Source organism: Mizuhopecten yessoensis, unplaced genomic scaffold (assembly GCF_002113885.1).
Source record: "Mizuhopecten yessoensis strain PY_sf001 unplaced genomic scaffold, ASM211388v2 scaffold716359, whole genome shotgun sequence".
Taxonomy (NCBI): domain Eukaryota; kingdom Metazoa; phylum Mollusca; class Bivalvia; order Pectinida; family Pectinidae; genus Mizuhopecten; species Mizuhopecten yessoensis.
In genome coordinates, this window is record NW_018480077.1 from 838,114 (window position 1) to 863,931 (window position 25,818).

Sequence of the window (25,818 nt, forward strand, 5' to 3'; positions counted from 1 at the left end):
AATGACCTTCACCTATTTTCAAGGTCACAGGGGTCAAATATGTCAAAAACTTTAAACATCTTCTTCTCAATAACCAAAATGCCCAGGGAGATGATATTTGGCCAGTAGCATGCTTGGGTGAAGGGCTACCAAGTTTGTTCAAATGAATGACCTTCAATTATATTCAAGGTCACAGGGGTCAATTTATTAAAAAACCTTTAAACAACTTCTTCTGAATAACCAAAATGCTCAGGGTGATGATATTTGGCCAGTAGCATGCTGAGATGAAGTGCTACAAAGTTTGTTCAAATGAATGACCTTCACCCATATTCAATGTCACAGGGGTCAAATATGTTAAAAACCTTAAACAACTTCTTCTCAATAACCCAAATGTCTAGGGTGATGATATTTGGCCAGAAGCATGCTGGGGTTAAGGGCTACAAAGTTTGTTCAAATGAATGACCTTCACCCATATTCAAGGTCACCTTGGTCAATTGTTAAAAAATACCTTTAAACAACTTGTTCTGAATAACCAAAAGGCCCAGGATGTTGATATTTAGTCAGTAGCATGCTGAGATCAAGGACTACCATGTTTGTTAAAGTGAATGACTTATATTCATGGTCACAGGGGTCAAATTTGTTTAAAATCTTTAAACGACCTCTTCTGAATAACCATGGGTCCTGGAATGTTGATATTTTGCAAGTTGCATCCTGAGATGAAAGGCTATAAAATTTGTTCAACATCATGATCTTATTCGACTTTCAAAGTTTTAACGGATTTTTTGAATGAATTTTAATCATAAATACTGATATTTTGCCTGTAGCTTTATTTTAGATCACTTTTAGGTTACAAGTGTGAGATTTATACCAGGTGAGCGATGCAGGTCCATTGGGCCTCTTGTTTAAAATATCACTTTACATACTAGATATACTTCTAATCATTAACCTGTTTTGACATTTCAGATTTACCTGCTTTTGGTTGACACTATGCAACTTCCACAATGCCATGGAAATTGAGGTATCTGTTTCACATGTAGCTAGTTCAATGTAATTTGCTACTAAACTGACCTAGAATGATACAAAATATATCGAGTCATGTTTTGACTTTGATACATATGTACTCTAAGTTAATAAATACTGAATGAACCATTGTTCTTCCAACAACATATGTGCAAGGATTCGTATTCAGTGATAGTATCAATGACAGCTTTATATATATATTTGTTGTGCCACAAAAATGCTTACAAGACACTGATGCACTATAATATGGAACCTGTAAATACTGATATATAATTATTCAAATTTTCAATGAAGTTCTGTATGCCAGGAAGTTTTCGACTTGTCAAACTTTCACCCTTTAATGGTAAATTCTGTATTCTAATTTTGCCCTTCACTTTTAATGACTGCATACAGCATGCCTTGTATTAATAGTCACTGTCAGGATAAGTTCACCCTCATGATTGAGGGTGAAATAAGGTGAAAGTTAAAACTGCAGGGACAAATTTAATGGTTTTCAGTACTAATAGAGCAAATCAAACGGTGAATATACAATGGTTAAAACACTAGTTAAAATCAATATAAAACATGAAACGAAAAATGACACCCTCAGAAACTGACCTTTTAAAGACATAATATTTCGATGATTTCTGATTTCCCCCTATCTATATCATGCTAAATTGATGCTTTCGTGGGGATTTAATTTCGTGGATTTTTGTTATCCACGAAATAAATGAAATTTAATGTCCCACAAAAATTTATGATTTTATGAAAATACACGATGTTATCACAATCATTCATAGTATTGTTCCAGGAGCAGTCTGAATTGACAGGAAAATACTTTTGCTCCATTGTGATGTATGATTTATTATAAATGATGATGTATGTATATTTGCCCGTAGACTAAATGAAAAATGACTCTTTTACTAGGGTGATTAAGCTCACAACCCTGATTATGTTATAGGGCTATTGGCAGACAAGGCAAGTGCCTGTGTTACAACTGTTCTTATTGATATGTGGTTTCAAAGGGTCATACAATCAATTAAAAATGTTAATATCCTCATCAGTTTTGTTTATTATTGCAGTTTTTACCTGTTATTTCACCTAATGAAGAGGAAAAGGACAATGTCAAGCTTTTTGCAGAGAGGGTGCGAAGAACTATGGCAGAGTAAGTGTGATTTTGGTGTTTGTTATAAGAGTCAAGATGCAGTTTTAGACTTACCTGGTAGTCATGAGTCGGTATAAGACATATAGACATATTTGTTCTGTGTATACAAAACTAACATATTCTTTAGTAGGGTATACATGGATTTAATCCAGAGACTACCTTTGCTCACACCAGGATCTAGGGGAAGGAGGAGGTTATAACACATGTACTGTGTAGTGGTACAGGAAGTAGTAAACTTTCACCTTTTTTCACAGTTTGTGAATGTAGCAAACAAAAAATCATATATGCTATATTTTACAGAGCAATAATCATGGCTATAGTCTAGTAATGTATCTTTATGATATGAACTTAACCAGTCTGTAAAAAAGTATTTCAGCAGCAAACTTTGTGCCAGATTTGTTTTTCTTAAACATAAGTCAGTTGATGTTTTAACATCTGGTACCCAAACTTTATGTAATACAAATGTATGTATCTTACTGACCAGCTGGACAAAATGATATTAGAAGCATGTCTGAAATGCTAAGAAGTATATCATCTTATTTATTACTGCTTTGCATACTGATCTAAAAGAAATATGGATTTTAACATTTCTTGGTAGTAGAAAACGTTTTATCTAAAATCCTACCCACCCTGTTTTAGAAGTAACCAACACGATGAATATAGTAATTATGTACTATGTGTTGTGCAGGTGTTTAGGAGTACCTACCACAGATCACTCGTTTGATGATTGTCGACTAATGAAGCAGGCGGGCAAGCTAAAGCTGCCACTCTCTACGGGACTGGTCGAGTTCTCAAAACTTCATAATAAACTGGGGTAAGTCTTTCTCTCTGATATCCTAATAACAATGTCAAACAGAACCTATGAAATATCTCCAATAAGATTCCTCAGTTTGGAAAGATGTAATACCAAAGGTTTACTTTATGCACAAACAATGTATGTATTAAACGTGACACAACTTTGTCAAGCTAGCCTTGGTACTAGCTCCATCAACTTAGCTTTGTTAGCTTGGCATAGGGATCAGTCGGTCTTGAAACGTTGTGTCACATTTTATACGTTCACTGTTTGTGTAAAAAGTAAAACTTTTATAGAACTGATTAAAGTTGATTTATTGGTAAATTGACACTGAGAGGAACTGAATTATTGGTTCTATATGACTGTTGGTAAAGTGAGGGTTAGGACAAAGAAACCAATGTTTTTTTGTGGGCAACATAATCAGGACAGATATTGCAGGATGTCCTTTAGGCCAGGTGTCAGTAAATTCAGGTTTCACTGTGATGTTTTCTGGTTTTAATTTGATGTCCAGTATGAAGCCGACCTCACTTGTTTTAGATTTTCACCACACAGTCACATGCTCTGTTGGTTCTTCACAAACACATAAATAGGACTGTATGTTTGGTGCCTTGTTCAATACATTCATTTGTATATCTGTACTTGTGTTACTTTCTAGCACTCTGGTGATTGAGAAAAGGATACACTTATAAGTAAGACCAACAAATAAAAATTGCTATTTGATACAAAAACAATGCAAAAAAAAGGTTCTTGGTAAAAGCAGCTCACCCGAACAAAGTTGCTATGACGATCATGCCAGAAGACTTTCAGAGCCTGTATATATCTGTAAACATTTTGGGAATAATTGTAGTACACAATGTTTCCCCCTTTTCTAAATATTTGTACAGAACCCTTGTCTTATCACAGATCAAATAAGATATCCGAGTTGGGAGGGGTTGGGAAGCAGTGCTGTTTCTAAGGACAAACAAACAAATGTTTGTTTCCTGTTACATGTGTGAAAGTTAGGGTAGGTATGTGGGCAATAATTCTATTTTTCATTTTTTTTCCATAAGATTTGTATAGGAGAGTGATCTTGACTTAAACAGTGCTTCCTTGAAAATTTACAAAAAAATGTCGATAATAAGCACAGAAAATTAGGCACAACATTTGTCATTGGAAACAAAAGGAAACAAATCAGACTCAACAAGTTTTGTTAGTGATTTCGTGAAAATTGTAAAGGGGTTATAATAAGGCATTAGTAGCATAATGTCTTATTTCAGTCCTATAACTTTTAACCCTGCAGGCTTTCAGAATTTTAGCGTGATGGCATATATAACCTGAGGATCGGGCGACATTGCAAATTGTCTGGTATCAAAGTCATATTCATGGAGACCAATCTATCAGAACTGATTCTGAAATTACTAAAATATTTACTGGCAAAAATCAACTCTATTTCAGGGTAAAACTTCAAGATTTACAGTCAATGTTGGAAAGATATTCGTCCATAGCTCAAAGTAATACAGGGGTGATAACTCTAGATCAATTTGCCAAATATCTGCATCTGCCGAAGTCTGAAGCTCTGGAACAGGTGTTTGCCCTTTACGATAGAGTAAGTTTCAAATCCTATCTGTGTATGAAATTCTTAGGTGAATGCGTACTTAAACAGTTTTCTTATAAATCTGTTAATTCATGTGAATACTTTTTTTATAGCCTTTGCTATAACCAGTAACAGATTTAATGTATATAAAATCAATATTGAAATATGATATCTAGTTTCAATAATATTCAAATTAAAATTAGCTTTATTCTAGTAATACTTTAGTTATCATATCCAGTAACAGATTTAATGTATAAAAAGTATTAAAATATCTAGTTTCAATTATATTTAAATTAAAATACAGCCATATTCTTGTAATGTATGTTTAAAGAGAATTTCTGTTTTGATTACAGAACAGTTCGGGAGTGATAGACTTCCGGGAGTACGTTATAGGACTCTCCCTCGTGTCCTCTCCGGTAAACACAGAAGAAACCATCAAGTTGGCCTTCCAGGTATCAGGATATTAGATACACTCCATTAACCAAAGTCTGCTTTACTGGAAAAAATGGTTCTCTCCTTTTTCCAGTGTAGGCAGGCTAATATTTACAGCAATGGCATTTTTGTGGTGTTATCTGCCGAACAGCAAACATTTAATTTCCAGCAACCCCTTGTTGAGGAATACTGGAATTATCATTGTCAAATATCTTTGTATTTGGAATTTTCCAGTCCAGTTCTTCAAATCATTGAAATATAAAAAATAAATAGAAAAGTTTTAAGGTAAAAAAGATACTCCCGACAGATAACCCAAGGAGCTATTGCCCTACATTCATTTTTCATCAAAGTTTTACCGGAGGAGGGGGTAAATATTGATTGATTACAATTAATTGCTTTGCACTGTCTTGTGAAAGAGTTATCCATTCCCTAAAACTTACACAAATAGTGTATTTCCGCTGTTTGACACACAGTTACTGTATTTCAGCTGTTTGATAAAGAGGACAAAGGTTATATCAGCCGGGATGATCTCACCATGATCCTGCACAACGCATTCGGGATGGAAGACGTAGACCGGCTATTTGAACAGGTGGACACCAAAAACGATGAGAAGATCACATACGGTACGATGTCATCGACTTGTAGTTGTTTGTAGGATATTATCACAGTCACAGTGTCAGGGTTACAGACAAAAACTCTCATGTCTCTGTCCTTGTATCAGGGTTGTAGATGAAAACTATTGTGTCTCTGTCCTTGTGTCAGGGTTACAGACGAAAACTATTGTGTCTCTGTCCTTGTGTCAGGGTTACAGACGAAAACTCTTGTGTCTCTGTCCTTGCGTCAGGGTTGTAGATGAAGGCTTTTGTGTCTCTGTCCTTGTGTCAGGGTTGTAGATGAAGGCTTTTGTTGTCTCTGTCCTTGTGTCAGGGTTAAAGATCCCAGGCCAGGTTTATAAAACAAGATCACAGACCTCTAACTTAAGTGAAGTGTATACGAAGCGAACGCTTGGCTAGCGAGGATGACCTCAGCCAGATTCAGAAGGTTCTTTGTTTGCCTTAGTGCATTTTAAAACGAAAATAATAGAATATATAAATTTGCCAAGAAAATAACATCTGCCATAGTCTTAAACACACTTTCAAATGAAGTTGTTCACAGTCTTTCTTCATATTCTTCTTGATATTTTCTGTTGTCACTGTAATCAATTAAACAATAACGAGCTATAAAACCTGTTGGTTGTTTTAAGGATCTGATCTTCAATTGCTTGATAATCAAAGTCTTCTGGTAAACGTTAAAGGGTCCTGCTGTTTGTTTTAAAAAACAAAACAAAAAATTATCGAGAGGTTTCCTTGGTAATATAAGATCCGGATTGTCTTTAAAAAAAGTGTATATCAAATTTCACTGTATAAGAACTCTAAAGGTTTGAAAATTCACCCAGAAAACATAAGTAATGTGGTCGGTATGTATACAGAAAATGTTCAGACAGTGAATCCTTTTGACATAAAATCTTTGTGTTCACAGATGAATTCAAGGCCTTTGCAGAACTGAATCCTGAATATGCGAAGTTATTTACAACATATAGAGAAGCCAAAGTAGCTCCAGGAAACGGCCATGCAGCTCATGTTAAATCGGAGTAGTCGGCCATCAGTACTGGAGACTGTAACTCTGCAGGTGTTCTTTTACACGAAATACACAATTGATGCTGTTAGTCTTCACAAATGTGTGGCCACGCCCATTCCAGTTCAAGATAAGTCTCAATACCAGTGGCCTGTGAAAAACTGTGTTAGCCTGCATGATTATGTTTTTACAAAGGAAGTGCATTGTATCAACATAACCAAATGGGACATTGGACATTGGGCCATCAATAACGGGTTGCCCTAAATATCATTCAAGGAAAGCTACCATATCAAACCTGGTTATTTTGTTTTTATGTAAGGCAGTTCATTATTGAAATTGTTGTTTACACTTAAGGCTGTATGCTACCTTAGACACATGTGTAATTTGTGATAGTTGTATTCCTTACTTTTGTTTTATCAGAATTACCAAGTGTTATGACTGCATTTGTTCTTTTGAATGTATCACTGATGTTTTAAGCATGTGCAAATTCTCATTCTGCCAAATTTCTTTTTTATGTTTCTTAAATTGGAAGTCATTTTTGGAAGTAGATAAAACAGTGAGGTAGCATATCTATAAACCTAAGGACGAAAAAATATCTGACATCAAAAGTTTCTTAATTTTGTATATTTTGATTTACCACTGGTATATTACTTGTTTTAATTTCAAAACCCAAATTGAAGGTGCAGGCAACATTTATTTCTATTTTAAATTTTAAGAAATCGAGGTGAAGTTTTATAAAATTGATTTTACTGGAGTGTAATGGCATCGCCTGTTTGGTGATCGGTAAATAATGTGATATTTTTCTATAACTATTAAATGTGACCGTGAAAATGCCATAACCATCTCATTACAACATAGATATTGGTGTTGAGTTACTTATCCATAAAAGTATATTTCTTGACTATCTTATATAACATACAGCTTATACACCGATATATATTTTGTAATGGATTGGAAGATTTTCTGTATTTTCTATCCATTTTTCTTGCAGCGAAAATCTGAGATTATTAATGGATTTTTGTTCGTATGGGTGGGAGATACTTTTTTACTGGTATGATGACATTTACTGTTAAATATGAGCAATAGTGTGAGTGTTGGCCTTGAAGTTCCACATCATTATATAATTACCAGGCTCTGATTTCTCGAGGAAAAAATCCAAGTGTATTTCTTAGCATAAATTTGGCCTTGATTTGTATTCATTAAAGAGTTGTTCGATACTTTTGTGAAGTTTTATTAGCATTTTTATTATCAGTAGAAGATTCATGTTAATTATCTTCATATTTTAAAATTTTTACTCGCACTAAGATTCATTTGTCAGCCCTCAAAAGCTCTGGTCTAAAAGAATTTAAAGAATTTGAAATATATTTGAAATGAAGAAACCTGAAATGAAATCAATTAGCAATAAATATTTTATTTAAAAAAAAAAAAAAAAAAAAAAAAAAAATTAAAAAANTGAAAAATTGAGGCTGAGTTAAGTATTTTTTCTCAATTGAATGGTGGCTAGAAGTAATGAAGTTGGATCTGTACCTGTTTTTATATGGATAAGTGATCTGTATGGTGATCAGGGTCTTTTCTAGCACAGTGAGATTGTGTGTGAGTGTGTGTTATTGTGTGCAGAAAGTTTTATTTTGATTGTGTATGCTTGGTTTTATAAACGAGTATTTATCTTGCCTTAATATCGCATATATGGGCACAAAGGATTGAAGATGTTTTGTATTAGAAAGCTTGGCTGTTATCTTTTTTGTAATTCATGTCTTAATCCTAAAGAGAATTTTTTGGGGTTCATAATAATTTTTCATACAAAGTGACAGACCTTTCTCTACCCCATACAAGTCCTGATTTCCGTTGTTTTGTCATGTTTTATGTTACTGACTTTTATATAATTTTGATGCATTGTTTTCGCAAAATATCATATTTTCATTTTTCACAACGGAGGCTCAAACAACAAATTTGAGCTCATGAAGTTTTGAATGTCAGAGTTGTGCTCCTGCAGGAGTTTTAAATGTCAGCTTTGGACTAATGGATGTTTTAGCAGCAGATTTTAAGTTCTTTTTCAAAACAAAAAACGTATGATTTCCAAAAGGAGGCTCACACATCACATTTGAGCTCATGAATTTTGAGAGTGTCTGCCAGTGAATTGTTTTTGAGAAATGACGAGAAATAAGTTGGGTTTCGGGAAATATTTACTCAAGCAAAGTCAATCTGTCTCATTAATGGCTTGTGTGTATCCTCACATGTAGTATGGTCAAAGCATGTGACAATCATTTGCTATACGTTCAATGTTTATATACCTCATACAGTTCAATAATTTTCCACTAAACTAAGCTTAGTGGGGCAAACACCACAATGTTTGAAAATCTAAGGGTGCTTTTTGAAGACTTGAATGATTAAGTTTGAGGTGGAATTACATATGTAATTACCAGTAATATAAAAAATAAAATCTTTCTTTGTTGAGCTAGAACTTGTGAGCAAAATTCAACTCGCATGCAGTCTGTCAATTAGAAGTTGTATATGATTCCAGATTAAGGGAACAACATCCATGGTTGAAATGATTCTGTTTATATTCTGTGTAACACTCTAATACGACATGTTGTAAAAGTAGCATGTTTCAAGATATCTTGGCTCTGGTCAGAGGAAGTATGTCAGGTCAAGAGAATCTTGTATTTAAATGTGAGAGCTGATATGTATGATAAATAGATAGATAAAAATGACACATGAAATTCTGTCTGCTTTCCTGAAGGAAGATTGAAAACGATGTGTTGGAGGGTTAAACTATGATATATATTAGTAGCTCAGTTTGTTTTTTCCCTTCTGGAGAGAAGCAATGCGACCTAGATGTGATTTATAGTTAGTAGTAGTACGTTATTATGTATTTATTGTGGTCAAAGTACCCAATGAAAATGTGATACTACATACCATCTATTGTAGACTAAACACATGGTATTGGTGCTGGGTTTCAATTATTCAATTGATAGAGGTTTAAGACAGAAATAGAATTATATTGTTTAATTAAAACTTATTAAGACTGCACATACTGAAATAAAACTAAACTTTTCAAAACCCCACTAGTTAAAAAACAACAACATGCTTTCTGATTTTATAACACTTTTAATATGCTCAGATTGAAACCATATACAAATTCTTATATGTCACATTTAAATGAATTTTCTTGTTAATAATTTAATTCGTTATGTCTACATGTATTGGGTATCCTTTATTCAAAAACACAAAAATTGGATATCCCTTATTTAAAAACACAAAAATTGGGTATCCCTTATTCAAAAACACGACTTTGGGTTTCTGGGATTTCTTTAATGTTTGATGACATTCTGTGTGAGTATGTATGTTGACATTGACTGCTTGTTATTATTTTGCTTGTTTTATGTATAAAACATTGTTTAAGTGTTATGTAGTATCAACCGTGGATACAGTTATATTTATACCAAGTGTAGATAAAACATAGATAACAATGTAACGGCACTCAAAAAACAATCAATATCAAGTTGTCTCTACCGCAAACAGGGGTCTATACAAATCTACCAAGCAAGCATAATAATGTTTCTATGTAACAAATCCAGACCATATCAAAGTACAAATGTACATGAATTTCAGATATGTCAAAATTCAAATATTATAAAAATATTTTTGGTTAATATCATTTTAGTTTTGAAATTTAAGAAGAAAGAAAGAAAAATTAAAGGGGAAAAAAAGGGAAAAAAGACAACCAATTTATTTTTTGGAGGGGGCAAAGTGATTGATTTGTGTTTTTATTTTATAGATCTATGTTTCAATGTAAATACATGTACCCCTTACCAGATATTTATCAGCGGATGTACAATGACAAATCAGTATTATTTGCCATAATAACTATATAGCACAAAGTATTAACCATCAAAATTGTCTTACTTTTTATGTACCTATGGTGTTTTTTTTCAACAAATGATACTCGGCATTTTAAGTATCAAATGCTGGACATTTTCGTGCGCGATGTCTTATTTATGAAGTGACTCATTCTAAAATTAAAATCTTCAACCAATATAAATTCCATATAGATAATTGCTATCAATATTAAAATATTATCCCAATTGCATATGTTTGCATATGAAACCTACAGACAAAGGCAAAGTTCATGAAATAATAATGACCAAGTCCACAGCTTTACACAGTTGTTATAGACAGGGGTACAAAATTATCTCGTGTATCTAAAGGGGGTGGGGGGTGGGGNGAAAAAAAACCTTCGCTTTTTTTACAATTTACGAGATGCCTTTATTGTAAGCCTTGATCATTATGTAACGCTGTGATGCTTTGATGCTCTTTACAGCCAAAAGTATGGTAATAATACAGCTTCTAGAGGGACAAAACAATTATCTGGAATCTGGAAGGAGAAACACTGAATGTACTTCATTTTGTAGTGTATTCAGATCATGGGTAGATTTTGTATTAAGACTTTTGGCCTAATGTCTGTATCACTTTTATAACTTCAATCTATTTTGTAAAGCGATATTGAAGGTAACTGAAATAAATATTACTGTCAGTAACCATTTAGTTGTATTGTAAAATCAAATTTTTATACTTCATCGCTAATATGCAGCTCATTATTGAAATATTTTCCACTTCCTTTATTTGAAAGTGCCTAACCTGTTCTTGGTTGAAATTAAACGACACTTAAACTTATAAAATAGAAAAAGATGTTAAGGTTTGTATCACGTTATTTCATAGATTTTCTACTAATTCATCACTGATAAATTTAGAAAAAAAAGAAAATATCCTTTTTTGCAATATATTTTTCAAATAGAAACAAAATATGAAAATACATTTTAGGATATATTGTTGGTATGAGGTATTACATGGTTTGTTTTTGTTACAATTGTATTACATTTTCCTCTAACGAAAATGTATATGATCATCTCTAGTCATATTTTCATGCTTATTTTTATATATTTAATATCTCCCCATCCCTTTTAACCCTGTCCCTCCTGTAATATGTAAGAATTGAAGCCAGAACCTTCCCAAGTTCTTGGGTGAATTTACTTTACCGGTACTTCCATACTGCCTGATAGGCTGAACTAATGATGAGCGTGAATGTTGTCTGTCATCGTTCTTGCTGCAGACACAGTTTGGAATTGTGTTACATTTACACATTGAACAGTGATCATCATGTGAGACATGTTAAAGCCATTTGTCGGCGAAAAGTGTTATATGAAGCAAAAGATGACATTAAGAAATACTTATCAATGAAAATTAAACAATTTAGTGGGAAGTTAATGACTGTATGTAGCTCTATGGTATTTTAAGAGTTGAGATTTGTAATACAATGGTTACGTAACAAAGTTAGTGACACAACCTATTTAAAAGCTTTTATTGTCTAATATTTTACTTCAAATCAAGATGTGACATTAATGGACCCATTGAAAGAAATGTCACCATCGTTTATAAGTAATGTTAAGATATGATACGTCAGGCGTTTAGCAATAGTTATGGTTTCCCATTAAGTATGTTTATATTTCTTGATTATGACAGATATTTTCGTGAGTACACCAGCACAAGAGAAAGTATAGAGCATACAAGTGAAATATTTTTTTTTATTCAGTGGGAAAGAAAGCATTCAATATTTTGTTAATAGATTTTAAAGAGAAGATTACCCCCAACAGTGGGAATGTTTCTGCACACTAAGATTCCTTTACATTGTGAGGCAGGACCTCAGTTATAGATGTCTTCTATAAAGCACATTTCAAACTTCCTGATTGGGTTAGGTAGTCCTTGCTTTTGTATACTGTTTTGCTTCTTGCCAGTTCTGTTGTTATATTTTATTAACTTAATCATATATTTCTATTCATGTTTCATAAGTTATTCTCTTCTTGTACTCATTGTTCAAAACATTAGTGAAGGAGAAATCCTGTTGAATTTTAAAGTATGTTTCTATTGTCTTTTAATAGTTATTGGAGAATGTGTTATTTTCGCTATGGGTTAGGTTGTTACATGGTAGATTGTAGAAGGAACTATCACTATATAATTGGAAAGTAGTATCATAGTCATATACCAGGAAGATAACTCACTTCATAAGTAGACTGAGTATTTTTTTCATGAGTAGAGTCGGGTAGTAACATACCAAGATTTGGTGGAGGAAAAGGTTAAATTTAGGAAATTTTGAATTTAGAAAAAAAAAAATGTCATGAGAATGTATTCATATTAAATGTTGCAAAAAGAAATGTTGACTCAGGTCATTGGTTGGAAATTCACAAAGATTGAGTTAAACATTTAATTTTGAAGTGTAACCATGACAGTAGAAATGGGATATTAGGAGAATTCTAGTGATGGTATTTGTGGTATTTGGGTTGGGTTGTTAAAAATACAATCATGATTGTTGTGTTCTCATCAAGGTATGTATTTATACCAGGAAGGTGTGCGATTATAGTTATTTCCTATTGGATAATTAGATAAGGATAGTTTGTAAATTGTTTTTGTTTACTTCAAAAATGCTACAGGTTAGCTTCACAGACAGGTGCTTGGTTGTTGTTGACTGTTAAGCAAACATACTCTTACTGATTCTCCTATATACTTGGCATTTAGTTGATTCAACAGATTTTTGCTTTTAAGAGAACAAATGGTGATGATCTGCACCCTGTATTTGGTATATTAAAACTAATAGGCGCATTACATATTCAATCACAACACATGGATAGCATTTGTGTTAATAGTAAAGCTCCTTTATACTGCCACTATTTGCCCAGCTAAATTTTGGCATTATAAAGGGGTTTGACATTGTACTGAAGGAGACATGAAAAAACCCAAATCTGGACATAGGATGTATGTTGGCGGAAAATTAGGTTGCAAATAAAAGAGAGGCAATATATTCAAGTTTTATTGTACATTTGTTCGTAATTTGTTTTAGTAAAATTTTAACCAAAAGTTAGAGTAATTTTTACTTGCTGAAACATATCTTACTTTAATACTGATGTATTGATGCAGATATTTATTGCTGGTTTGACTGTATTTCAATAATGGACCAGATTTCTTATACTTGCATATATTGATATAAATGTGCATCCCTCCAGTTTTTTAAGTCGAGATTTTATCTAACTTTTTAAAAATGTGGACTATTCCCAACACTCTTTTCTTCCCAAATTCATTTTTTTAAGGGAAAACTTATGAATATACTGTGCCACGAAATATTGACTCAGACTGGTATCTTCCCTGTACTAGATGTGCCTGTCACCATCTAGAATATGTACACTATGTAGTAGTCTTTGTGTACTAATGTTTACTGTGATAATCAGTGGTGAAATGTAGACTGCATTGAAACACTTCCTGGTAGAAAGCAATGGAATTTCAGTGTGAGAAATAAGAATTTATTTTGTCATAGCCCCATTGCTATTTTTTGCTAACTTTTCACTATTAAACATGTCAAAGATATATCTTTCATTTGAGAATGGCAACATTTACCATAGACTGGGATATGGGGCAGCCACTTATTTTTCACTCAACAGTTTAAAGAATGGTCCATGGGGGTTGGCAGACTGATGAAAGGTTGACATCTCATGATCCACTTTATATGACGTCTGCCAGTCCTGATCTCACAGGAAATGTTACCGGTCACAAGCTGTGACCCGTCAGTACTACTGGGAGTTTTGTAATTATTTTCTTACGAAGATATAATGGTGTGCTTTACCAAAGAAACACTACTCACACCAATATGGGAAACTCCTCTGTGTTTACAGTAACTTACCTCACCAAAATATAACCTAGGACCTAAACCAAATTCAAGATAAATAGGGTCCTGAGACGTCCAGTTTGTCGTCAGTTTTACTTTATATTTTAACGAATGTGTATTTATATCATTAGCATGCATTTATATTCATCTCACTGTTTTTCCTCTAAAATGAAAAAAGTAAATAAAAATAAATAGTAATTGAAAAATTATTCAATATTATGTACATGTATGAATTTGATATACAAATGTATAACCAACAAGAATCAAAGTATTTGCATCATAAACCAATGTATGTTAGGAAGAAATAATACATAATGAGTACCTAATGCCTAGTTTGATTTCACATTTTTAGCCATAAGTTAAAACAGCAGTTTCAGTGCTTCCCTTATCATTTTTGTGTCGCCTGCGAAAAGCTGGTGACACATGGGTATTGCTATGTCGGCGTCGGCGATAACTTGAGTTTCCTTGGGCCGATCAAACTCAAACTTCATGCAGTGCTTCCTAACCAAAAGTGCTTGCTTGGGATTGCTTTTCATGTCCGAAGGTCAAAGGTCTAGGTCACTGTTACTATAAATAGAAAATCTGTTTTCGTGCAGTAACTTGAGTTTCCTTGGGCCGATCAAACTCAAACTTCATGCAGTGCTAAGCAAGTCCTGTTTACAGGAGGATATCCTTTTGGGCCTATTGTTATATTTTTTCAATTCCGCAATTCACGAGGTACATTTTTCTACTATGAGCTCAGAAATAACCCATCACAAACTCATTTAACAACTTTCATTAAGAATTATAGGTTTAAGATTCCTTGATTTTGTTACAGAAGCTATTTTAATGTTCTATTAAATTGTTTTCAATGTAAAACTTGTAATATCTTTGTGTATATTGTTAATATTTCCACATAAAGTGTTGTTAAAATTGAACCTATTAATTTGAAAGAGTAGAGGGTTATTTTTTCAGCCAAGTTGATGAGGGTTGAGAATGAGGGGGGAGGTCAGTTACTGGTACCGGATGAGCTGTCAACAAGTGCCTTTTAACCTTTCTGTATTTCAAACTATAGTCAGGTAAATCTGTGAGACGTTTTTCCCCACAAGACCTCACCAATACTGTATATATTTTTTTCTTCCTATTTTACAATAAATTTGAATTTGATTCAGTACAAATTGCAAACTACATAAAATGTAAAAGCATTTATACTACACCAGAGAGGTATATCCTATTTTCTATTGTGACCATGAGAAAACCTATCCTTTTATAGATCTGTACCCATCGCTCTGTGCTGACATCAACCTATATATTTGTATAGTACCAAATCAATCCTGTCGTATCACTGTAATTAAAGGTGTGCCCAGGTACCTGTTGAGTAAAGTATGTGGAAAGAAAAGGAGTATCACAGAAGACATGCTTTGTTTAATTGTAACACAAATTTTCAAAAAGAATATATTGAAAAAAGCAAGTAACTGAAAATTTACAAATAATTCTGGATTTTTATGTCTTTAGTGCCCAGTTATTTACTTGATTACATGAGTTATTCATGCAAAACATTTGAATTAAAAAATGAAATTCAAAACAAAAATAACAAAACAAATGTATGCATGTGTATGAAATCATAATTAAATAAAGTGTAGAGATTCAAATCTGGAATTAAAAAAAAAAAAGACAATCTATATGAACTTTTTTTTCACACAAAAAAGCTGTTCTGATATAAGTATTGGTATTAATTATAATTTAAGCCTATTTAATCTCTCCATAATGCTTTTTGGAAAACTCAGGCATTCTTCCTTAAAAGACTCCATATTATTAGAAATAGGTGTGTAAGGTTTCTCCTTGAAACTCCATTGAACCATGTTTTTATTTACCAGGTAAGAGGTGCTTTTAAATATACTATTGCTGTCATAGTAGAGAGACGGAACAGTCTTTTGACAGAAAATATCAGAATCATTTCATGAGATTCACTGTGCAATATCATATATTTGTAGAAACTGTTTGTTAATGTTTTTATGACATGTAAACTTATTTAAAACTAATAAACCTTTGTTATATCATACTTTGAAATATTCTGAAATCAGTTCCTATTAGCCCTTGATTTTACCAATGGACTCTTCCTTTTCTGTTCTGGATTAGTTTATTGTGATATTTTAGGGGAAAATTGCTGTTTATTAAATGGCACATTTTGATAGATATGTGTATTAATGTTTAAAATTCATTTCTTGTGAGAAGATTTTTGTTTTGTTTTATCAGAGACATAAGATTCCTGTTCTTCTATAAAATGAAAAACAGATTTAACATTCCTTTAGCCCTTTCACCCCTATGTAACTTTAGTAGACTCTACCATGCATTGATCTGGATGAGTCCATTATGGTCTACAATGGTGATAGGGTTAGTCTATGTTAGAAGAAATCAAAGGAGTTTAGTGCAAAATTGTCAGCATCAACGTCCTTTGTAAAAGTTGTTCTACAAGTGTTTATATATTAACAACAGTGATATCAAGGTTTTTCTGGCCCCGATGCTTTTAACAAATTCTTCAACCCAATGTTTGGGCCACACACACAGAGTCCTGTTCAAGATGAGTTTAAGCTGAACTTGAAGTTTCTGTTGTTATGCTTTCAAAAGCTTGAGGGCAAAAATTAAGCTCACACTTAACTTGAGTAGACCCCTAATGTCCCCCATGTGTTTGTGGTGGTCAAGACACTAACACGCAAGTTACCCCCGGTACATTTTTCTGGTGTTCATGATAATGACAGAATGATTGAGATATTAAAGAAAGAAAATTAAACAAGGAAAAATATGGCCAAGACTTTTCTTTTTTAAATCAGGGTCAGCAGATTTTGTTTCTGCCTTAGAAGTGTAGGTTGTTTGATCATAATATCTACAAAGACCCTGATACTATGTAGCATATCAATTTTGTGGTTAAATTCTTTTTTTTCTTATAAAAAGTTCACTTAAAGAATTTTCACACAACATCAAAAATAACCATTGTACCACATCAGTGATGTTACTACATTTTCCATTGGTCAACCATGGGTTTTATGATAACAGGTAACGCATCTGTCTTACATTTGTAATGCTTTTTCAATGTTTTCCCCATCTCATACTAAGTCATGGTGTGCTATTGTGAAAAACAAAACAAAAAACTTAACATTTGATATTGTAGAATAAACAAAATCAACATACATGTTGGTATATGATGTTGGAATTATAACCTGGAATTCAAAATTGGTGGGGGGAAATAATTGACTGAGGCCCTATCAGCTGATATTTTCTCACCTTCCTTTCATATTCCATTGTAAAGCATATACATATGTTGGGAATTTCTCCAGTAATCTTTGCTAACTCCGTCAGAATGGTCACACATTTTTCAGTGCATATATTTAATATACTTTTTTGTTTGGCCAAAAAATTGTCCAAAAATAAAAACCTGCACCATTTATAAGCTAATTGAGGTATCTTTGTAGCTTGAAACATAATACATTTATCACCTAATATTTCAGGTCCTTGTACAAGGGTTCTACAGTTTGTTAAATGTTCATTTGTTTTTAAGCTTTCATGTAAGAAAACACAAATGTTCATTTGTTTTTAAGCTTTCATGTAAGAAAACACATCTTCATCCAACCTGAGACTGAATGACATTTTTTAACTGTCAGGTGTTTGGAGGGGAGATAACTCTCTTAAAGTGTGTTATTTAAGTTCCAACACAGTATATTATGTACTACATGTATCTGCCTTCAGTATGATTCAATAAAAGGTTAATCTGATATGTGTTTAATCTTTATATATCACTGCGATCTGACTGATGTTTTCTGACAAAATCTATTTATAAAATATTACCAGTGTTTTGAATACAGTTTAATTGCTTTCCTTTCAAGAAGCCCTGTCTTTTCTGTGTGTACACATGTTCCTGATCAAAGGATACATGCATGATAGTAATTGCACATTGATCAAAGGAGTATGTCTCAACATTGTAACAGATGAAGAGTTACTGCTAGCTCATTTGGTATGAGGTATGGACTTGTGGTTTGTTTTATAGGGTTTAAGGTCCTACCGACAGCTAGGATCATTTAGGGACGTGTCTCTGTGTGTGTAATGTATGGTACATGTGTGTATGTGTGCTGGAGACAGGGTATGATTGTGTAATTGGCTCCTCCTTGTGATAGTGCGGATGTGATGCCAACTTCATAGTGCTATCTCACTGAAATACCATGCCGAATGGTGATTGCAGCACACATACACACATACATATGCACACACAACACACATGGAGGCACGTCCTTAAACGACCTTAGCTGTTAATAGGACGTCAAACCCTGATAACCAACCAACTAATAACACCATAAAACATAAACCTTTCTTTCCATTTTAAGGGAAAGTGTCACCCTCGTTAACCCATCACAAAACGGGACGGTACAATTTCTCATGAATAGAATGACACCGAAAGATGTTGGTCTAATTTATTAAGAAAATTAAGTCTCTCCAGCTTTTAAATTCATTTCGCATCGAGATCTGCCGATTCCTGCAAATACTTGTTTTATTGTTATAACTGTTTTGGATAATCAAACTCTGTCGGTGTACGAACTTTGAAAATTCCTGTGAGATATGAACAGATTCCAAATAATGGTTAATACAAATATTCAACTGCTTTCAATTGGCATTCATAGGCAATATGAATTCCAACTGGTCAAAGGCTAATCCAACATGAAGCGCTAGCCATGCTTCATTGAATTTTCCTTTGTCTAGTTGTCAGTCATATTGTCTATGAATACCAATTTAAAGCAGTTAAATGCGTAAATGAAATATAATATCAAGTCGTGCATGTGTATTTATGTGGTACGATCATATAGGTTAGTGATGTAAGTAGAAATGGCCAGGGGCGGTTTAAGATTATGGGCTTGGGAAGTATAAGGTCCCCCTTAGTTGTGTAAATCGTCAAAGCTGTTAATTCCCTTGGTTGTACACAGAGCTCTGGTTTTTAACATTTCACCTCTCATTGATAAGACCTTTACAATGGCGATTGGATTGTTTGTTATTTAATACCATTATTTCAAAAATGTAAAACTGTTAATGAAATTGTTTTGTTTTTATCGTCCTTTTAATAGCTGAGGTTATATTCAGACCCTGTTGAACAACAATTGATCGCCTGTGCAGATAAAGCTGAATCTCGGTCTATGCTGGACGCTATGATCAAGTGTGGAAAATAGAGTGTTTTAATAAAGAGTTCTTTTTTTTATTTGAACATTTGGAGATACTTAACAAAATGCAATGTATACACTTTGGGATAGCGCCAATTGCATAATAACAAAAATCGTATGGTTTTGCAAGAGTTTCCTCCCTTTTAGAAATTTACATTATAAAATTAATTGATGCCTATTTCATATTGTTTCACCTAAATTGAAAGTAAGATTTCTTTTAAATTATGAAAACATAATTTCTGATCGAATGTTTGTTAATATTGGATTTATTCCTTGTATTTAAAAAATGTAAAAACAATTTGAATGAATAAAATTTATATAAAGGTATTTATTTACTATAAGTTAACGATGTTGCACATTTTCGTTAACCAAATTTGGAAATTTTGCAATAGATCAGCCGGAGTTCCTCCGCATGCTGATTTTAATAATAAAAACGTAAAGAAGAAAGTCAGAGGTTATTTACAGTTGTAATAACATGGAAGATAGTCTATAATAAGATTCGTTATTATCTAGGAGTTCATTTCATTATATTTGTCATTGTCGTTCTCAATCGCGTACATGATGAGTAACGTTACAGGGAAATGTATATGTAATATGAACTTAAGAAATTTAGAATTCATAAGGAAACGCTAATGGTGCTAAATTTTCGTTATTTTGTCGTGTGTGGTAATGATGATTGATCAGTGTTAGTAAACTCTAACATCAGTGTAAAAACACACGCTAGAATCTAAAATCCACGGTGTTAACACGCTAAAATCCAAAACCCACGATGTACACACGCTAAAAATTCCAAAACACACGATGTACACACGCTAAAAATTCCAAAACCCACGATGTACAATCGCTAAAAATCCAAAACCCACTATATACACACGCTAAATGCTGGTATGTGATTGTCCGCCCGATGATGACGATAGCCATTGTTTCTCTTTCACATCTATTTCTCTAAGTGCATCTTTCGTGTCATTGGCTATAAAGGAACATAAGTAGATTTTTTTATTTGGAAGGTATTTATAGTCGATTGGAAGTTACAATTAGCAAGCGCTTGTAACAAAAATAAAGATATACCCGGGTTTTTTCAGTTAGTTGGTTGTTTTGTTATAATAATGATTAGAGGTTCTTATATACCGCTTTATCACAAACGAGTTTGTAGGTCGTCTCAAAGCGGTTCACAAATTATTATCCGTGGTTATAGAGCCTTTGCAACCAGCCAATATCTTTCCAATAACTCCCTGCGTAGCTGCAATTTCGGCGCTAACAGATAACAGAACGGACTATGAATACGGGGATAGCGAGGTAACATAAGTGGAAGTGCATACAATACGCACATTCACTAAAAAAAAATGGCTCTTCGCGTGGTGCCCAACCACGCACTCATAAACAGTTGAGTAGACTGGAAGAAGCGGAGTAAAGAACTTGCTCAAAGATACAACAAAGTCCCGTGACGTGACTCGAACCCAGAACCCTTCGGTCACTAGCCCAGCGTCCTACCACTAGACTACCATGCCTCAACAGTTCTCAAAATTTTGAAATGTTGACAGGAAATGAGCATATTTTGATTTTATTTAAGCATTTGTACACAGTTATTCCGCCTTTTCGTATTGCATAGTTATCTGCTCTTATGAGCAGGTATTGATTGTTACGTGATTTGTTTGTGAGAGTAACGTAATACATTTTTGAGAAAACGACGTAATTTTCTCACACAAACTAATGACGTAACAATCAATACCTGCTCACAAGAGCAGATAACTCTGCAATAAGAAAAGACGGAATAGTGCTATTAAATTTCCCGAGTGTCAACAGCCTCTCCGAAATTAAAAGTTGCAAAAGTTCCGTATCCGGGAGAGGTCTTACGATGTAAAAACGGCTTCATGTTCACACTAAAAACGATTTACAGATATATAGATGCATGCATTATTTGGTTGCGAATTTCTTATTGTCCTTTTTTTAAAGATAGACATGTATAAGCGTGTGCATAAAAAACGGAACGTAGCAATCTATTTTCTTATGTGTTCAAGGATTTAAGTATTTGCATACTAAATGCTCGTTATGGATTATATGTAGACATCGTATGGTGTGTATAGATACGCCTTGGGATGGCGTATACATGTATTTAATGGTTTTTGGAGGCGTTATTTGAACGTATACGCTATTACAATGTATACTGTATATAAAGTACAATGCAAATGTTGTATATGCTTTATTTGCTCTGTAGGAAGTATTCAGCATAGTAGCGTATTCTTGAATAGTATAGATGCTATTTATGTCATTTGATGTGATGTGAAAACCTGAATGAAAAAAATGCAGAAAAATGGAATGCAAAAAACTATTTTCGTATGCATTTAAACACTTATTCACGTAACGTTCAATGAAACAGTCTGTACACGAGATAGGAATGGTTTCATCCTTACTGTAGGCCATGCCAATGCATTCAAAAAGTAACGATGAAGTTACTTGTACACCCTTTGGTACCCCAGATCGCCCATTAAAGAAACATATCGCCATTTCCCTGCGGCATGCCAGGGAATAAGCCTTCTCTAAGAGGTAAGAGTTATGTCCCTTCGCACTGTATGCCTTACTTGATTGGTGATTTTTGATTGATAATATGTTGTCTAATATGTAAATATATAAAATATTTGAAATATTTGAAATATTATCCAAAAGCAGAACTAAATCAAACTAAAAGAATTAATATCTATTTAACAAGGATAATATGCCTGTTTCATTAAACTACTTTAACAATCCTATACTTAATCTACATAGCATATAACGTGTAACAAAGTTTGAAAGTTTTTGAATGAGTCAGCTGAAGTCTGTTGCTCGACTCGGACGAGGGTAACTATGATTACGTCATTATCAGCCGAACGTCGTTTTTGCGGTGGCATTTAAAATGATCCGTCCCTAACCAGATATCGGAGGCTTCAGGTCAATCAAATCGACAACGATTTTTGTCTACTCCTGTAACATGAAGTTATTTAACATTTCGTTAAATCTTTAAATATTGCAATTTAAAAAAGCAGTTGAGTGCAATAAAAACAATAAAAACAGTGCCAGCATTCTGGTCTGGCCTTCTCCTAAACACACTCAGGTGTTAAAATATACAGGATAACAATCTAAATGAAAAGCTAATTATAATTTGACTCTACTTTGCTATCGGTTTCCTCCGTCCCGGCCCCGTGGATAAACCTACTAGTAGCTGCTAAACTTGTTTTGTTACCCACAAGAGGGTAACACAGTTGACGTGATATTATTGGTCAATCTTCTAATTCATGATGACGTACGTGCCCCCTTAGGTGTCCCAGCTCGCTAATCGAAAAATACCAACGAGACATATTGCCATTTCCCTATCTTGCCAGATAATTTTTATATTTGATCCTTTCCTGTCTCTCCATCGTGTTACCAATATATAGCTATCCTCGTTCTTCATTCCGGCGTGGCCAGCACAGGATCTTCATTTTTGTAACGCAGGTCTCAGTGAGTTATGTTCCTTTGAGCTATCAGTGTGTAAATACATTGATTTATCAGGCTTTTTTCCCAATGTTATCTAATATGTAAATAACATATACTAGTATAAATATTTAAAATGTAAGCCAGTGGCAGAAATGATTTAAAACTAAATGAAATAATATGCAATTTGCGAGCATAAATATATGCATAAGTAAGTATGGACTATCGCAAAATGAAGTACAAAGTAGCTATATCAGATTGTTAATAACCAAGAATTCGAGAAAAAAATAAACCATAAGGAATGATGTGGCAAAATTATAATTGTGAATCTGGATGAATAAATCTATGCAAAACGCATCACTGACATAACTGAAGTTGAGATATCTCCCTTGCATGCATTTATATTTGTAATTTACTGTTTCAATATAGTGTACATTATTCTATCTTTATTGTTTACCATTTATATTTAAAATACTAACACTACAACCATATAAGCGACACCATGTTTATATTAATAGATTATTTAAGTCTTCTTTGTTCTAAGAATAAAATCTCTTAAATACATAAACCTTCTGTTTCATTATATGTTTCGATTATAAATATGTTTGTATTATTGAACTGTACAGTTGTAAATATTGTTTTTGTATGCGTCAGCCTGAGACACGCCTCTCCGTGAATGCTGACTCTGGAAAGAGTTTGGTATAGGTAAGCAGCATTGGAGTCCAGGCGATTGAGAACTGTAACATGTATTAAAGAGTGTCGCAATCACGAATACAAAACATACTTATTTAACACATATTTGAATCAGATTGCAAATTGGTTGACAGTCATCTTCAGCTGAAATTGTACCTTTTACATTCAACTCTTAATTAATAAGAAGGCAGAAAGTATCTAGAAGGAAAAGCGCAACATTTCCATTTCATTTCGAATTGTATTCATTGTAGTGGCAGGTATGTTTAAATATTTAGAAAATAAACTTTCTCCAATTGGCATTTGTTTTTGTAATACATGTCTAAAATAGAAATTACGGGTTAGCCTCGATGCACAATGACACCCTGTGACGCTTTGTTGGTGACTTTCGGAATGAACATTGATAAAAGTTCACACAAACATTTTGGTAAACGCCAGATTTCATGATGGACTTACAAAAAGGTATCATACCGGGAAAGAAGGCACATAATATATATCTGTTTGTTTACACCTGATTGGTTACAGATCAATGACATCTATAAATAAAATGTAAATTCAATATTGCAGATTTAAGAAGTATTTGTCCGACTTTAATTCACTTACTTGCTGTACGCTTTTCAAATTGTCACTTTTCATTTGCTGCAGACCTGACTGACTTTGGTTATAAATTAATCAAGTTTTCGTGTCTCTCGAATGACGGAAGAGTTATGTCCCATGTTAAAATTAATAAATCGAACTAAATGATCGATTTTACTCATAGTTTTATCTAGATAGATTTTGATCTATACATGTTTATATTGATGATTTTTCAGCAGAACAACAGAACAACTTTATCATACCAGATAAATGAATAACTTGCACATTGCATTTATAAAATATATTTTTACGTAAAACTCTTATAGCCGACACAATCACACATTACTTCATTCGGTATTACAGCTCATCAAGAGAAATATCTCCTTCTATTACACACATATAGCTGTATGTTCGGTATAAACTCTGATTAAATGTCTTTTTCTCTGAAAATCGACATGTTTATTTTAAAGAGAAACAAAAGACATGTTTAAGATTAGATGCAATTGTCATGGTTGGGTATCGACTTGCAGATATCGAAGGAGGTTAGAGTTATGCCCCTTTGATTTTTGAGTTGCTATATCGACAATATTTCACTTTTACGCCATATTTTTTCCACTATTAACATAATAAATGTATTTGGATTTTTTATTATATAAAGTTAAGCTCATTGTATTGTTTGCATTCTTTGATTTATTTATAAATTTTCAAACGATAATAATAGGTTTAAATAAAACTCCTATATCAGTTCATATACAATAATAAGTATTTGAAATGGACATTGTGTTAGAACCAAGTTTGTTAAGTTTTTGAAAGCGGTGATCCGGAAGGGATTCAAGAGAGTTCCGGATGGTTTCACCCTGAAATAAATTTGATGCAGAATAACAACAAGAAGATATTAGAGGACACTGGTTTCTCTTTATCCAGTTTCGTACAATTCGGCTGTACACGCATTGGCCCGAGTTTCCTCTGGCCCCGACACCAGACTTTGACATTTTGACAGATATATGACCACACCAGACATCTATCTGTCAAAATGTCTAAGTCTGGTGTCGGGGCCAGAGGAAACTCTGGCTATACACGCATGTTTACCACACAATACATTTTAACAATTACCACAGTAAATCTTATACAGTATCGTAATGAATTTATGTTTCAGCTATGACACATCTTTCCCCATTCACTAGCTAAGTAAGACAGATACTTCTGTTGAAAAAATAATCCCTTTTTTTTTTTAATGTGGAGTTAACAATGCATCTAACATGAATCAAAATTGTTAAGTTACTTGTCCTTATCATTCTCATAATTTGTAAACTTTTGTTTAGTTTCCTGTTTACGGTAAAGGACCATGTTGCCCGTCAACAAGGCATATTTTACATAGGTACGAATAGTAATGAAGATAATTATGTTGATTGAAATTTAATTGGAGCCACTGCGTGTTTCTATTTTTTTTTTATTTTTTTTTTACATATTTGCCCCATATTGCTTATTTAACCATAGTCAATACAAATACAATATGGCTACCACAGCCACCATTTTGAATAAAGCTAGCATAACAAGTTTTACAGAACTTATTTAGTTAAACGTTCCAGATTGGGATGCTTGACTGATGTATTTGGCTGCTACCCCCTCCCATCACCCCTCCCCAACCCCTCCCCCCAC

At 33.4% G+C, this 25,818-nt stretch overlaps 1 protein-coding gene across 2 annotated transcripts in view; it reads left to right on the forward strand.

The window, feature by feature from the left end:
• LOC110443813 (lysophosphatidylcholine acyltransferase 2-like) overlaps positions 1-7,979 on the forward strand; it is a 27,874-nt gene extending 19,895 nt beyond the window's left edge. For both annotated transcript variants that reach the window (XM_021488234.1, XM_021488233.1), the window contains exons 7-13: positions 943-997; positions 2,061-2,143; positions 2,832-2,957; positions 4,371-4,521; positions 4,863-4,961; positions 5,429-5,564; positions 6,460-7,979. In XM_021488234.1, the coding sequence (XP_021343909.1) occupies positions 943-997; positions 2,061-2,143; positions 2,832-2,957; positions 4,371-4,521; positions 4,863-4,961; positions 5,429-5,564; positions 6,460-6,575 (766 nt within the window). In that variant the 3' untranslated portion in view covers positions 6,576-7,979. The remainder of the gene's footprint in view (positions 1-942; positions 998-2,060; positions 2,144-2,831; positions 2,958-4,370; positions 4,522-4,862; positions 4,962-5,428; positions 5,565-6,459) is intronic.
• Positions 7,980-25,818: the final 17,839 nt, after the last annotated feature.